The 15,715-nt window shown below is 53.7% G+C and overlaps 1 protein-coding gene across 2 annotated transcripts in view; it reads right to left on the reverse strand.

Moving 5' to 3' along the window:
• The window catches only part of Cdh22 (cadherin 22), a 123,840-nt gene that overhangs the window by 23,669 nt on the left and 84,456 nt on the right, over positions 1 to 15,715 (reverse strand). For both annotated transcript variants that reach the window (XM_021156302.1, XM_029469594.1), the window contains 3 exons: positions 11,078 to 11,245; positions 7,979 to 8,172; positions 6,374 to 6,627 (listed from right to left, as the gene is read on the reverse strand). In XM_021156302.1, the coding sequence (XP_021011961.1) occupies positions 6,374 to 6,627; positions 7,979 to 8,172; positions 11,078 to 11,245 (616 nt within the window). The remainder of the gene's footprint in view (positions 1 to 6,373; positions 6,628 to 7,978; positions 8,173 to 11,077; positions 11,246 to 15,715) is intronic.

Raw genomic sequence — 15,715 nt, forward strand, 5'->3', positions numbered from 1 at the left:
TCATCCACCCTACTCCAAGAGAGGAACCAAGCCCTGGAGACACAGAGGGCAGTGTTGAAAGTGACTTGGTTTAGTGTCTCCTTGGAGTGGTGCCTGATGGATAGCAGAGGCAGGGGGCAGGAGTGTGTGTGTGTGTGGGGGGGGAAGGGGTGCGGGGGCAGGGGCAGGCATCCTGAGTCTTAGTTTCCATGGATGGTCAGCATGACTATGTACTTGTACCCTACAGCTGTGGAGAGGGCTGAAGACCACATTCCTGGGACAAAGTCACAGATGTCTCTCTCTGCTTTCCTGAAAAGGAGACCTCACAATTGGACTTTATGGAGAGAGGGGGACTGAAGGGTGTTCGGGGTGGCAGAGGCATTCGAGGACTGACTGCTAAGGGAATGGCAAGGGTTATAAAATGGCTGAGCTGGAGGTGGGGAGAGGTATTTAGGTTTTGGGGTTTTTTTTGTTTGTTTGTTTTGTTTTTTTGTTTTTGTTTGTTTTGTTTTTTTGTTTTTGTTTTTGTTTTGAGACAGGGTTTCTCTGTGTAGACCTGGCTGTCCTGGAACTCACTCTGTAGACCAGGCTGGCCTCGAACTCAGAAATCCGCCTGCCTCTGCCTCCCAAGTGCTGGGATTAAAGGTGCCACCACACCCAGCGAGAGGTATTTAGGACCAGGAGTTAGGGTTGTGAATATTTTGAGCAGAAGAGAAGGTAGAGGCAGCTTAGAATGCATCTGTAGCCATGTGGACCCCAGACCCAGAGCAGCTGAGCCTGGTCTGGGAGGGTCTGAGGCTGGCCCTGCTCCTCCAGCCTGCACAGCGGTTTTGCTAATCTGCAGCTTTTCAGTTGGCGCGTGAAAAAGCCCTTTGTTCCGCCTTCTTCCCAGGCCTTTGTGCTTCAGCTCCAGGCCTGAAAGGCCCGTGTCCAACACATGTCTCAGGCGGCGGAGGCCCAGAGAGGCCCTGCCAGCGCCCGTCGCCACTTCCCGCACTGATAACACAGGCGGGGGGGTGCTGTGGCTACACACAGACAAAGGCCTGGCATGCAGGCAAAGGCGCATTGTGCAGCCAGGATAAAGCAGCCGGGGAGGGAGGGAAGCCCTTGCCTCTGCTCTTCCCCCCAGACCCAGAGAGGGAAACTGAGGCCTGGGGAAGCAATGGCTGCAGAGCTCAGAGCCTTGGAGAAGCCTGGGCTGGTTACATGATCTGCATTTCTCTGGATCTCCATTTCCCCATCTTCTCTGCGGAGATCCGGCACCTGCACAGGACTGAGCATACTGTGTTTGCATAGCCTGTCACTTGGGTGCCGGGTGTGACCTTGAACCAGTCTTCCACCTCCTCAGTTTGTGTATACATCTAATTCAGAGGCACCTGGCACCCTGGTGTGGACTGGGGGAACTGAGGGGGAGGCGATTTCCTGTTTGCTGTTGGGGGTGGGGCAAAGGCGTGTGGCAAACTGTAGAGGGAAGTGCCACAGGCAGAGTGGATTTTTTTCCCCGTAATTTTATTTTTATTTCATGTGCATCGATGTTTTGTCTGCGTGAATGTCTGTGCGAGGGTGAGACTGGAGTCACAGACAGGTGTGAGCCATGTGGTTGCTGGGAATGGAATCCGGGACCTCTGGAAGAGCAGCCAGAGTGCTCTTAACCACCGAGCCATCTCTCCAGCTGCAGTGTGGATTTTTAAAAGTGTGTGACTGTGCCAGTGCTTATGGAGGGGCCATCGGGTGTCCTCCTCTGTCATTCTCTACCTTTCTCTCTGCTGACAAAGTCTAAACCTGGGCTCGCTGCTTTGCTGTGCTGGTGTGCGTGAGCACACGTGGGTTTTTCTTCGGGTGTGAAGGATCTTGAACTCTCCCTGCCCCCTCCCCAGGCTCCCCCCCACCCCCCATCCCCATCCCCGGAGCCATTGCTGCTTCCTGTTCTGGATTGCTGAGCATTCTGCCTTCATTGCCCCTGGCTAGCCAGGGATGCTGACCTGGAAGTTCTGACTCCAGCTGACCCCTTTCCCTGGCATGCATGGGACGCTTGCCAGCTGTCCCCTGCTCTGACCTTTGTGACCTAAGCCTCAGCAAATGCCTTATCTGGGTCACTCAGGGTTGTAAGAGGACAGGACCCTGCCAGACATCCATAAGCTGCTATCATCACTCCCACTTTGCAGACGAGGGTACTGAGGCCGCCAGGATAAACTCGGCTGAGTGTGGCTGACACAGGCTGCGTCACTGTTGCCGCCAGGCTATGAGTCCCTGCCTTGAGCCCGTCCTCTCTAGAGGGCCTGTCCTTCTTTTCATTAAGGTGCACGAGGATCAGCCCTGCTCCTCTCCGCTGATGGTGCACAGTTACTCTGCTGTAGACTTAGACTCTGCACCCATCCACAGGTGGGACTCTAGACCCAGAATTCTTTTGGGCTTGTAGAACTAACCAAAGAAAGGCTGAGTGGATGGAGCTCCAATCTCCTTGGCCCTATCCTGACCCTGGCAGGCATTTGCATGGGAGAGGGGTAAAACCAAACCCTATGGCTGGAGAGAAGGATCAGTGGTTAAGAGCACTGACTGCTCTTCCGAAGGTCCTGAGTTCAAATCCCAGCAACCACATGGTGGCTCACAACCATCCTTAATGAGATCGAATGCCTTCTTCTGGTGTGACTGAAGGTAGCTACAGTGTACTTAAATATAATAATAAATAATAATAATAAATAAATCTTTGGGCTGGAGCAAGCAGGACTGTAGCGAGCGGAGCTGGAGTGAGCAGAGGTCCCGAATTCATTTTCCAGCATCTGTACAGCTACAGTGTATACATAAAATAAATAAATGCCGGGTGTGGTGGCACACACCTTTAATCCCAGCACTTGGGCGGTAGAGGCAGGCGAATTTCTGACTTTGAGGCCAGCCTGGTCTACAGAGTGAGTTCCAGGACAGCCAGGGCTACACAGAGAAACCCTGTCTCGAAAACAAAACAAAACAAAACAAAACAAAAAAAAAAACCCAACCAAACAACAACAACAACAAAAAATCTTTTAAAACAAACAAACAAACAAAACCCTGGGGGTTCTCAGCTAAAAGGAATCCTGGAGAGCTCTGCCCCTTTGCAGATTTAGGAGTGGAGGTGGGGGTGTTGAAGGAGACAGGACTGAGGGGAGATGGTTTGATATTTGTTGTTGAAAGGGAATGAAGACACATGACAAACTGTAGAGGGCTGCTCCAGGGTGGAGTGAATTTTTTAAGGTGTGTGTCTGTGTTTTCCACTAACCCATTTAGCTGTGACCTCATCAATAAATTCATCCTTCAATGACGTTAGCACCCCTACAATCCAGTGCCTCTCCCTCCTCTCTTCCCCCCTCCATTGTTTTCCTCTTCCCTTCCTCCCCGAGTCTCTCCCCACCCCATTTCTCTCCATTGCTCCCTCTCCCCCACTTCCTTCAGGTTTTTCTTTTTTTCCTCTTAGAGTGGATGACAGAGGCTGGAGTCTAAGAATAGGCAGCCAGTCACCAAAGCCATGGATGGGGTGGGGACACTACAGGGACACCATTAAGTAGTTAAGACTTGAACAACAGGTCTCAGCCTTGGCTGGCCGGGTCTAGCTGTGGGAGCCAGTGAGTGAGTGAGCGATCGAGCGAGTGGAAGGGCTCCCTGTGTGGCCAGAACTGCCTGTCAGGCCTCCCGTGCACACACAGGGTCATGTGTCTGGTCTGAGTTGTGTGCAGGGGTGTATGTTTGTGGTGTGTGTGTGTGTGTGTGTGTGTGTGTGTGTGTGTGACAGTGTGCTGGAAGAGCAAAGGCTTGAACATCCTTGACTCCACTCTGGCTCTGTGACCAGGCCCTTGATCCTGGACAGGTCCTTCCTTTGAGCCACAGTCAGCACACTGTATCAGGCACTTTCTCAGGACCCCAATTCATTTCTGCGTCTAGGGACACATGGGTGTTCTGCCTGCTCATCTCAGGACACTTGCGCTTGCTGTTCTTCCTCCCTGGAATGCCAACCCCACATCTCATGTTCCCCACCCCCCCCCACCCCAGGAGCTGACCCACTCAACGCAGAGTGACCCCCTGTGACCCCAAAGCTTCTTCATAGCCTCTGTCAGTACTTGCTAACTGTTGATATGGGCAGGCTCCTGTCTCAGCACATGCAACAGACCCTTTTCTGTTGCACACAGTCCAGCCCTGGCCTTGCTTCTCAGGTCTGAGCCCCACCATCAGGGAACTCGGCCCAGGAACTGCCCTTGGCTGAGTCCCCAGGCCTGGCTCTGAGCTGTACAGAGGAAGCCTGGTGAATGTTTGCGGTGCTAAATTGGACCTGTCTCAAGCTCCCTGCGGGCTCCTCCACATCTGAGGAGCACCAGAGAAGGGGCCCAGCACAGGGAGATGAAGGAGGGTGAGACGCCGGTTTCAAAGTCTGTCCCTTCAGCAGGGATGAAAGAGGAGAAGGAATGGAGGAGGAGGGCGGAGAGCAAAGCAGAGAGGAGGGGGCCGCAGACTGAGCACTGACCTGCCTGACAGCCCCCTCATCCTGCCCCCCTGTGATGCTTACAGAAGCAGAGCTGCTCTAGTTTCCAGTTTTCTGACAAACAGGGGTGACACTGCCCTTTCTGAAGAAAGCTGGGGCCAGCTAGAGGCCAAGCAGCTTTTAAAGGCTGTGCCTGGTGGCAGGAAGGCAAGGGGCTGTGGCTGTATCCTGGGCTTCTGCTTGGAGGGTGAGCACCTACCCTCTCTGTGAGGCCCTGGTGTCTTCCTCCTTTCTGTAAGGTACAGCCTCAGGCTGCTGACATCTGCGTAGACATTCCTCCACTAGAGTGACCGACCCCTGACCAAACCCAGAAGCCCAGCTCAGGTCTATTCCCGCCAGCTCCAAGAATTCTTCCCAGATTCCTGAGGCCATCTCTCACTCTGACAGACTATGGTAGCTAAGTGAGATGGGATCTTTGCATGCCACAGGCTGGTGTGTGAGGTTGTACAGGCCGGGCCTGGCATGGGTCTAAGAGGCCTGTTAAGATAGAGGACTGTCATCTCTCAGACCGCACAGTGAAATTCTGCCCCACACCCCCACCCATTAACTGTAGCAGGGAAGTTGGGGAAGAAGCCAGAAGCCACCTGGCCCTTTCTTTGTCCATTTGTTTCTGCCACAACTGGTCTTACCTCTCCTTCTATCTGAGTTTTCTAACCAAGACCTCCCTAAAAGCCTGCAGTCCACAAGTCCCTCCAGGGACAGCACCCGTCCCCCCAACCCCAGCATCTCTGCCCTGCCTCTCTGCCTTATCCAGATCTGCCTCTGGCTGTTAGACTTCCTGCCTCTCTCTAGGATTCTTCTTTCCTGAGCTGCCTGACAGGCTCCTCAGCCTTCTGTCTTCCCAGGCTTCACCTGGTCTCTCTCTTTCACTGCTGGTCTCTCTGTCTCTTTTCTCAGTCTTGTTCCAGGTCTCTTTCACCCTCTAGCTATTCAGGGAGTATAGCTGGGTCGCTGGGCCTGTGAGCCTTAGCGCCTTCCTAGGACGCAGTAGTGAGTGAGCTGGCGGGCTCCCCACTCTCTGGGGACTGGTTGGGAGTGGGGAGCAAACATGGCTCTGCAGGGCAATCTCTGACCTTAGGAAATCAGAGCAGGTTGGGAAGTGAGCAGTGTAGGGGAGGAGAGAGGAGAGAGGAAGGGAGGGAGGTACAGGGGCTGAATGGGGGTGGGCACTGGGGAGAGGAGCCAAGGAAGGCCTTTTAGAGAGGGATGCTGCTGAGGACCTGTGCCCAGGGCAGCAGCAGCAAAGACCCTGACAGGGAACTGAGAGAAGCTGGGCCTGCAAAGAGGAGGGGCACACAGAGAAGGCCTGGGGGTGTCCTGGAAGTTCAGGTTCACGCTGAGGTCAAGGTGAAGTTTGACGTTCATCCCGAATCTAAGAGGAGGGTGAGGGGCAGAGGAGGCCAGACTTAGCTCCACACTGGAGCAAGACCTGCCTGTCTTCTGTGAGGACGGAGGCAGGGAGGGCTAGCATGGTCATATGCTGGCTTGGGCGGGGCTGTGATCACAGCTAGGGAGTATAGGGAGGAAGTCTGGTTACATTTTAAAGAAGAGACTAGTAGGTGGGTTTGAGGGGGGCACGTGACCCCGTGGAAAAGAAAATAGGGGCCAGTTTTGCTTGGTACTCTTCCTTCTGAATGTGGGGGGTGGGTTATCCAGTGACACCTGAGGTGGGCTGAAGAAAGAAGGAAATGGGACTTCTCCAGCTGTTCCTCTGGGCACTGGCTCTCCATTTTGGTCCCTGTCTTGCCTGGAACTGCTCCCTCTCTGCTTCCTGGGCTCTCTGGCTCCCAGGCTCCCCCTCCCCTTACCCCCCTCCGCCCCCAGTCTGTTGGGGTGGTGCATGGCAGGACAGCAGGCAGCAGGCGTGGCCCCGGGCGGGGGTCTCACCGGACGGGCCGGTTGGCGGCGTCGGGGTCCCGCGCCGTCACCACGCCGACCAGGGAGCCCACCTGCGCGTCCTCCTGCACCTCCAGTAGGCCGGAGGGTGGCCGGAACTCGGGGGGTTCATCCACATCGGTCACGGCCACGCGCACGATTGCCTGGTCTCGGAATGTGCCCAGGTCGGCGAAGCGGGGGTCCACAAACTTGTTGAGGGCTTCCAGCACCACTGTGTGGACCTGCTGCGACTCGAAGTCCAGGTGCTGGGGGGGAGGGGGAGAGGGGCGAGGTCAGTGACGGTCCTGGTGAGTGATGTCAGGAAGAGGGGACACAGCAAGCTGGCAGCCAAGGTCAAAGTTGGCTGGCTCAGCCCGCTGCCACTGTAGTGTAAGCTGTTAGAGGCCCAGACCAACCCATTCAAGCATAATGGGCACTCCTAGGGAACTGCTTTTGCCTGGACCCACACAGGCACCACTTGGAAAGGTGAGGGTTCCCAGGTTACTTCCACTCAGTCCGTTTCCATCTGTCACTCCGTTTAATAGCCAACTTAGGAGCGATTTTCTTTTACCTATGAGGAAATCGGGGCCAGAAAGGAGCCGCAACACCCTAAGCAGGTGGTCTCTCAAAGTCAAGCCAGCGTGGCTCCCAAAGAGAAGTGGGGACACAGATGTGACGTATGCAGCCCTGGGTTCCAGCCTGTGGCTGTCTGCCGCCAGTTGTGAGGTGACTATGGACAATCAGACGGGCCTTTTCAGCTTTGTGAGAGCAAATGAGGCTCTCCAAGCAGAGAGAGCACCTTGGCCAAGCTTGGCTCTAGCCTTCCTGCAAAGATGAACTCAACGGCCGAGCTTTAGTGACTGTGGTCACATGGTGGTGTGCTCATGTCTGTCGTATGGGGGTACCGGGGTTCCTTCCCCAACAGCATTGAGTCCCCTCTTTCCCTGGCTTGCTGCTGGCCTAGGAATGATTGATAGCTTCTAAAACCAGACCACACATCAGGCGGGGCTTGCCAGACTCTGGAGCCACTGCCTGCTCCACAGACACCTCAGGCGCCTACAGGAGCCACCAGACTGCTGAGTGTGGGGTTGAGAGAAAATTAGCGTGCTGGGATGAGTTCTGGTGCTGTGGGCTCTAAAAAACTGTGGAGTGCTCTGGGCTCTCTGGGCCCCCCGCCTCCATTTGTAACAGGGGCCTATCTTACAGTTGGGGCACAGGAGGAAAAAAAAAAAAAACCTGAAAACTAATTGGATTCTGCAGCCAGGGCCCTGAGCTTGTGTTCCTACTGGGCTGTCCCAGTTGAGTGACCTTGACAAGGCACTCCCTCTTCGGGGCACACAGAGGCCTGCAACAATGTGTGGGCCAGGGCAGGAGACTCAGGCCTCCCACTGGGGAGTGCGTTTGAGGTCATAGCCCTCATTGCTTGACACCCTGAGTGGTTACGGCCATGGCCAAGTCCAGGAAGACCGTCCTGCACAACCTTGGTAGATCACTTATTTTCTCTCAGCCTCATTTTAAGGCACCAGGTTTTCCACCCTGGAGGGGAAAGACGAGGCCCCCTCCATGCCACAGCTAGCCCAGACACCTGCCCTCCCACCCTGCCCATGGCAATGGTACCTTCTGCACCACTATGATGGCCTCCTGAGTGTCGCTGTCCGTGGTGACCTTGAACGCATCTCCTCCGCTGCCGCTCTCTTCTCTCAGGTGATAAGTCATGTCTGTATTCTCGCCCACATCTGAGTCCTCGGCCTTCACGCGGCCCACGGCCGTACCGATGGGCGCTGACTCCTGTATGCTGAACTGGTACATCTCTGTGGGGGACATGCCAGGAGGTAGACCTAGGCCTCTGCTGGGGAGAGGAGGAGGGGCCTGTGTGTGCCAGGGGTGGGGTTGGATCTGCGGGGGGTGGGGGAGGGGTTTGGGGTGGGGGTGGAAGTTCCTGGCTAGTTGGGAATTGCAGACTGCAATGGCCCTGTCCTCTGAGGGGCAGGATCATGCAATCAGATGTCTCTTGTTCCACCCCAGGCTTCCTGGTTGATGGTATGGGGCCAACCCTGCCATCTTTGAGGTATGTTTTGCCACCTGCCCAGCAATGGGGAAAGAGGGGGTTTACTATGAAGGTTCAGGGTCTGTAGCCTGTACCTCTGAGTTTTAGTTTCGTCATCTGTGAAATGGGAGGAACACCTTCCTAACCGCAGTGTTGCTATGGCAACATAGATGCTATAGTCTGTGAGGTAGAGAGTACCGTGGAACTGGACTGCATGGAATGACTGGCTTGTGCCATTTTACACTGACGGCCTCTCTGTCACTCTTGAGAACCTCTGATGTCCCAGACAGTGTACAGCATAAGAGGGTAGAGCCTCACTGATAAAGGGAGGAGGGAATGAGCCAGAATCGGCAGATAGCTGGGGAAACACATTCCAGACAGAGGAGACGGCAGGTGCAAACACTCTGAAATGAATGGTATCAGGCAGGGATGGCCCCACGAGTGAAGGAGAGACAGAAGACATGCCAACAGCATTCTGCCCTCTGTCCAGAGCCTATGTCAAGGTGAGAGTGCCGGGCTGAATGGTGGTCAGTCCAGGTGACATTTGGGAGTTGGCTTCATGGTGCCACCAAATGCCTGGGGACCTTTGTGTGGAGTGACTATCTTTCTCATGTTCACACAGCAACCTGGAGAGGATCCTTGCTCTGATCTATCCATAACTCCCCACTGCCCTTGGGGTAGACATGGCGACTCCCTCAGCCCACCTCACAACAAGCATGCTGCCAGCCCATTGCATAGCCTGCTCCAGCTCCATCCTGCCGGATGGTCCAGTGACTACCCAGCACAACTCAGGGCTCACCTGCAGGCGCCCGCCCTCCTTTCCTTCCTACGTTCCCCTTTTGGGGACACTCCCTGCATCTTCAGCTGTTCCTTTCCTTCCCAGGGCCCCTGGGAACATTCTATCAGGTGCTACTGTCTTTCTCTCAAACTCTCTCCCATTTTGGCTGAGTGTGCACTGTGGAGACAAGGGTCATGGCTGTCAGTCACCAGGCACAGCAAGTTGTCTCCTGGGTGGGCTGTGTTGGTGAGCGACTCAGTCTGCCTCACAACATGTAGGGTATTGGTCGTTAACGAGGAAATAAAAGCCAGCAGCAGTTACAAATAGGCGGTCCCCAGGTTCTTAAAGAGCCGGTCAAGGTTCAGTGTTGGTGGGGATGTAGTACAAGGGGCATGCACCTTGCTTCATGAGGAAACACTTCCCAGCAACACTAGAGATGTGTTTGCGGATAGCCACTAGGAGACCCGGGCAACTAGGTTGAGAGTGCACAAGTTCAAAGATGCCAGGTGTCCAGCAGGATAGATACACGGTGAATACTATACAGCGAGGAAAAGGAACACAGCTAGAAGAAACAACCAGAGATTGGGAACACAGTTTTGAAAGTCAAAGGCACATAGCACTTTATACCATATGCTTTCCCATATTTGAGGTTCACAAAAGAGCCGAGTTAGTCTAGAGTGCTTGGCGATAAGGAGAGATGAGATCAGACTCAGAAAAGCATAGAAATGAGCATTGGTTGGTACTGGTGGAGAAGGAAGATACAGGGAAAGGCACCTGGGGGATTCTGGGACCCGTTGGTGGGGCTCAGTGTTAGCTCCTGGCCTTTCAGAATTTCTGTCCTTCTTTTCTCTATTGTCACAATAAAGAAACAGGGCAGGAGGGAAGGAAGGAAGGAAGGAAGAAAGGAAGAAGAGGAAGAAGGGAGGAAGGAAGGAAGGCATGTAGCAGCTTTTCTGGCTGGGCCTCGACTCTGCTCTGCCCCCCATGAACAGCCTGCTGCCCAGAGCCTGTTACTGATGCCTGGCCTGGAGCTTTCCCTTTGGGAACCAGAGTGCTGGGGCCTCTGGGTCTGGCGTCATTATTCTGTGTTGGGGCACACCCGTGCTGAATGGCTGAGGTGGTAGGCGGCTGCGAGCTTAGCTAAGGGATTGCATTCGCTTATCTTGTGGGGGGTCAGTCCCCTGTGGCAGGGCCTAATATGAGAGCAGCAGACCTCGGGTAATGACTCGCCTGATAGGAATCAGCCGACTCTCGGCGGCATTTCGTCTCTGCCAGCTGCGACTGCAGCTTCACAGTGGTGGCTGGGCCTGAGCCTGGGCCAGCCCGGCCAGCCAGGTGAGGCCTGATCCAGAGAGGCCCCCTATCCCAACCTGTGCCAGATGAGGCAAAGCATAGCATTAGGACAGACCAGTAGCCTCCGGGCTCCAGGAGAAGGGAGACCTTGTCCTCAGACTCAGCTTCCCTGGGCTTAACCATGGGTGTCCCTCTGCCTGGGTGCAGTGGCTACCCCTCCATCTGAACCCCTATGAGCCTTCAACATCTTTGCAAGAGTGGGTCATGGATCAAGCAGTAGCTAAGGGGCCCTGAAGGGCCAGCAAGAGGGAAAATAGGTAGAGAGAGGGTGTGCAGAGCTTCTCAGATGGGGAGGCCACAGCAATCCTTCTGTTTGCAAAACCAGACTGGTAAGGGCTTCCCTCTGTGGGAGGAAGGCTTGGGAGACAACAGGGTGACTGGGGACATAGGAACACCTGTATGGCAGTCTCCCGTCAGGCAGGAAGCTTCAAGGAGAGCTGGGCCAGTAGGTGCCCATGCAGACTGATAGGCAGGGGAGCTGAGTCAGTAGGCGCTCATGCAGACTGACAGGCAGGTACACACTAGTAGCCCTCCTTACTTTGTGGGAAGCGGGGTGGGTTGTCGTTGACGTCAGTAACCACGATGGTGACTGTAGTGGAACCTGAGAGGCCACCCAGTTGGCCTGCCATGTCTGTGGCTTGAATAACCACCTCGTAGCGTTCCTGGCTCTCACGGTCAAGGTCAGGCACGGCTGTCCGGATCACACCTGTGGGCGAGGGAGAGTGGGGACATGGTGGCAGACTCTGGCGAGGCCGCAGCATGCCTCTACCATGCTTGTCTGTGTATTGAAGGTCAAGAGAGAGACGTGGGTGCACAAGTCATATGTGGGATGGTGGCTCTTAAAGGCTATCTATTTTCATGGGTGGTTCCCAGTTGGTGGAACTGTTTGGGAAGAATTAGAAGGTGTGGCCTTGTTGGAGGAGGTGTGGCCTTGTGGGAGAAGGTGTGGCCTTGTGGGAGGTGTATCACTGGAGTGGGCTTTGAGGTTTCAAAAATGCACACCATTCCCAGTTAAGTTTTCTGCTTCCGTTTACAAACCAGATGAACTCTCGGCTACTGCTCCAGTGTTGTGTCTACCTGCCTGCTGCTATGGTCCTCACCATGATGGGCATGGACTCTAACCATCTGGAGCTGTGAGTCCCAATTAAATGTTTGGGGTGGGGGTTGTTTAGGGTCTCTCTAGATAGCCATGGTTGCCCTGGAACTCACTATGTAGATCATACTGGCCTCAAACTCACAAACGCACGTGCCTCTGCCTCCTGAGTGCTGGGATTAACAGTGTGCACCACCATTCCCGGCTAAATGTTTTCCTTGTATAGATTGCCTTGTTAACTAAGGTGGGTGGCTCAGAGTCCATCAGTCACTGTACACTTGAATACAGACACTTCACACCTCTCTCACATGTGTATTCCCACACTGGACAATCACAAGCAAGTGAATTCTCTGCATCTTTTCCCATACACAGACATGCCTCTACACACTAACAGACTAATGCTCTGCCACACATGTGCACACACTTCCACATATAGACTTGTGCTTCAAACAGAAAACGACTTACTTTGCCGAGAGGAGGCCCATGGACCAGAATTCACCCCGGGCATCCTCCCTGGATAGCCAGTCCCACAGAGGGTCTCAGTTTCCCCCAGGATCTGGTATGAGAAGGGTGTCTACCTGACTTGTTAGTGACCTGCAGAATTTGGTAGCAGCAGCTGTTTGGAATGTTTAAAATGTAGGCAACAGTCAGTGAGGGTCACATTCGCCCGTGCACAGGTGTGAGCCTCATACAGATGGACCGCAGTCACACATGACTGTTCCTGCACGTGTCCCCTCATCCCCACCCCTCTCCCATGCCCCAAGCATGGGTTCTCTGTCCAGGCCACAGAGAAGAGCTGAGCAGACATCTTCCAAGCTGCCCATAGTGTAGAAGCAGAAATTCAAATGCTGAAGCTTAACTCTGGGTAGAAGATGGCAGGCCTTGTGTCCTCAGTGTAAGATCCCCAGTGTGGGGGATGGATGAGGCACTCAGAGCCTCTCCTGATGCCCCCTCTAACCTGCCAAGCAGAGGTGGTGACAGGTGGCGCCTGGGCCTGAGTATCAGGTGGAGTCATACACCAGCAGCTCCAGGATGCGCCCCATAAAACCTGTGCTCTGACTCCTGCTGTCCTCAAGTCCCTAGATTCCCGTAAAGGGAATGGGACAGGAGGAGAGGCTGTCATGCATGCGTGTGTGTGTATGGTGTATGTATGTGTGTATGTGTGTGTATAGTATGTATATATATATATATATATATATATATATAGTGTGTGTGTGTGTGCAGTCTGTGGTGTGTGTATGTGTGGTATATATAATGTGTGTGGTGTGTGTTTATTATGTATATGTGCATAGTGTGTGTGATGTGTGTGTTTAGTATATATGTGGTGTGTATTGTATGTGTGGTATGTGTGATGCATGAGTGGTGTGTATTGTGTTGTATGTGTGATGTGTGTGTGGAGTGAATTGTAGGTAGGCACTGGGGTTCTCAGTGCTCAGGATAATCTGCTTTTGTGATCAAAAGAGGAGGAAAGAAAGAACAAAGGGAAGAGAGGAAGGGAAAAAGGAGGGAGAGAAGCCAAGGATCCTGGGAAAGAGATAGAGACCTGGGGAAGGATAGCAGGAGAGACTAGGGGAGAGAGACATTGGGGGGGGGGCTTCTTGTGACAAAAATGAGAAAGGAAGTGGGGGGAAAGAGCCAGAAACAGAGAGAAGAGAGAGGGAAGAGAAGAAAAGGGTAATGTTTGTCAGAGCCAGAGGGAGTGGCCAAGGCCAGCATCAACAAAGGAGCAAGGACAAATGGTAGACAGGTATGGTGGCCACCAGGCTGGCAGGCAAGGCTCAAGGCAGGAAGGCAGGAAGAGAGCTGACTTTGCTGTTGTTCTGAAAGAAGGTCCCATGTATGTCAGGCTGATCTTGAACTCCTGATCCTCCTGCCTCCACCTCCCCAGTGCTGGAGAACAGAGATGCGCACCATGTCTAACAGGGAGCTGACCAGCTAGACACTCACAGGCCACCTTACATCTAGGGCTACACTGAATGGCTGTCTCTCAAAACTCAGCATCCCCAGCTCTGAGTGGAGACTAGAGCACAAGTCTGGCTCTAGGTGAGTAGGTGGGGAGTGGGGGTGGGGGAGGGGGTGGGGGGGCATGCAGCCAGCTTCCCTGTTGTCCCCACCACTTCTGGCTCTCGAGGGACTGGGGACATGTTATCTCAGAGAATGTGGTTCCAGAGCCTCTGGGCACCCTGGAGTGGGCAAAAGGGGCTCATGTGGCCTCTGGACCCTGTCATGAGTCATACACTATATGAGTTGCTATGGCGGTGTTTCTCGTGAAACACATTGCCCAGTACACACAACCCTGGACCATCCTTGCCCACTGACTCTGGCCTTGGGCATGCTCTATGCTTTGACTTAGTGAACAAGTCAGAGTCCTGTGATGTATTGAGTGATGGGGTCTTTTCTCTGAGAATCCTGAGGCCCCTGCACATTGAAGCAGACTGGAAAGGGGTATGGGGGAAGAGGCCTAGGCCTGCCAGCTGAGTCAGCTTTCAGCTGCCTGACAGCCAAGGGCTGTCCCACAAATCCCCCACCCCCCCACCCCGTCAAAGAACCGCCCAGCCAGTCACAGCTGTAAAATAAACCACTGCTCCATGAAGTGTGGGTTAGTTTGGTACTTAGCCTTATGTAACTAATAGGGAAATCTGGTTAGCTTAGCTGTTCCTGGGCTGCCTGGGTCTAAACTAATTCATGCAGCTGGGTCTAACTGGAGGGCCATTTGGCTGAGAGGTCCTGATGACCTCATACTCCCTCTGTCTGCTGAGACTCATGGGCTCCCTCTCCCTCCAGTCAGCTGCCACCCTTCTGTGAGGTCTCAGGACTGTGTTCTACAAGGCCAAGGACTGGCGGGATGGCTCAGCAGGTATAGGAGCCTGCCTCTGCGCCTCGTGGCCTGAGTCCCATTCCCACATGGTAGAAAGAGAGAACCCAGTCTCAAAACACCCACACTCTGACCTCTACCTGAATGCCTACACAGGAGCACAAGGTTATGAAAGGCCTCTCAAGAACGAACCATGCGATCTACATGAATCTGTATGGTGATGGGCCAAAGCAAACCACCAGATTCAAGGCCTCAGTCGTTAGCGGGGAGAAGGGGGAGGGCGACGAGCCACACTGCAGTAATCCTCCTGTATCTGCTCTAGCAGCTTTCAAATTTGCAGGTTCATCCCCTTTGGATACAGCCAACTACATATGGAAAATATGAAGAGCATAACTGCGCCTGCGCTGCGCGTCTGGTGCTTCCCCCTCACTGCTATTCCCTGAGCAGGAGAGTGAGACGCCTATTTCCTACATTCACTTCATGTACAGTGTCCTCAGACCTCTGGGGATGATTTAGAGTACGTGAGAGACTGGTGTGAGGTGACATGCTGGTACCACGCCACCTTATGCTCCAACGGCCTTGGAGCCTAGGAGCCAATCCCCATGGGATACTGAGAGATGAATGTCCTGAGTGCTGGGGCACAGGAGGAGGTTGTGTGTGTGTGTGTGTGTGTGTGTGTGTGTGAACAGAATTCCCAAATCATGATCAAATCCCATGATCCTGTCCATTCACCTGACACTTGCTGAGGGTCTGTGATGTGCTGGGAGCGCACAGCATCGGATATGAGGAGCGTAAAAGGACCAACTGGGGGGCTGGAGAGATGACTCAGCGGGTAAGAGCACTGACTGCTCTTCCGGAGGTTCTGAGTTCAATTCCCAGCACCCACATGGTGGCTCACAACCATCTGTAGTGGGATCTAATGGTCTTTTCTGGTGTGTCTCAAGATAATGACAGTGTACTCACATAAAACAAATGAGCCTTAAAAAAAAAAAGTACCGACTTGGGCCAGACAGTCACGGGTGTGGCTACACAGCCACCCTGACTTTGGACAAGTTCTTGGGGTTTATCATGAGTTGGGCTCTCATGAGTTCTTACTGGGAGGCAGAATTACTCCGGAGGCAGAAGGATTATCTTGATTATGTTAATCGATCTGGAAAACCCATCTTAATTACGGGAGGGACCATTCCTGTACTGCACAGAATGGAAGAGGGAGCGCTGGAGCACTGGCTCTCTTCCCCCTTCTTCTTCTTCTTTTTTTTTTTTTTTTT

Source organism: Mus caroli, chromosome 2, assembly GCF_900094665.2.
Source record: "Mus caroli chromosome 2, CAROLI_EIJ_v1.1, whole genome shotgun sequence".
Taxonomy (NCBI): domain Eukaryota; kingdom Metazoa; phylum Chordata; class Mammalia; order Rodentia; family Muridae; genus Mus; species Mus caroli.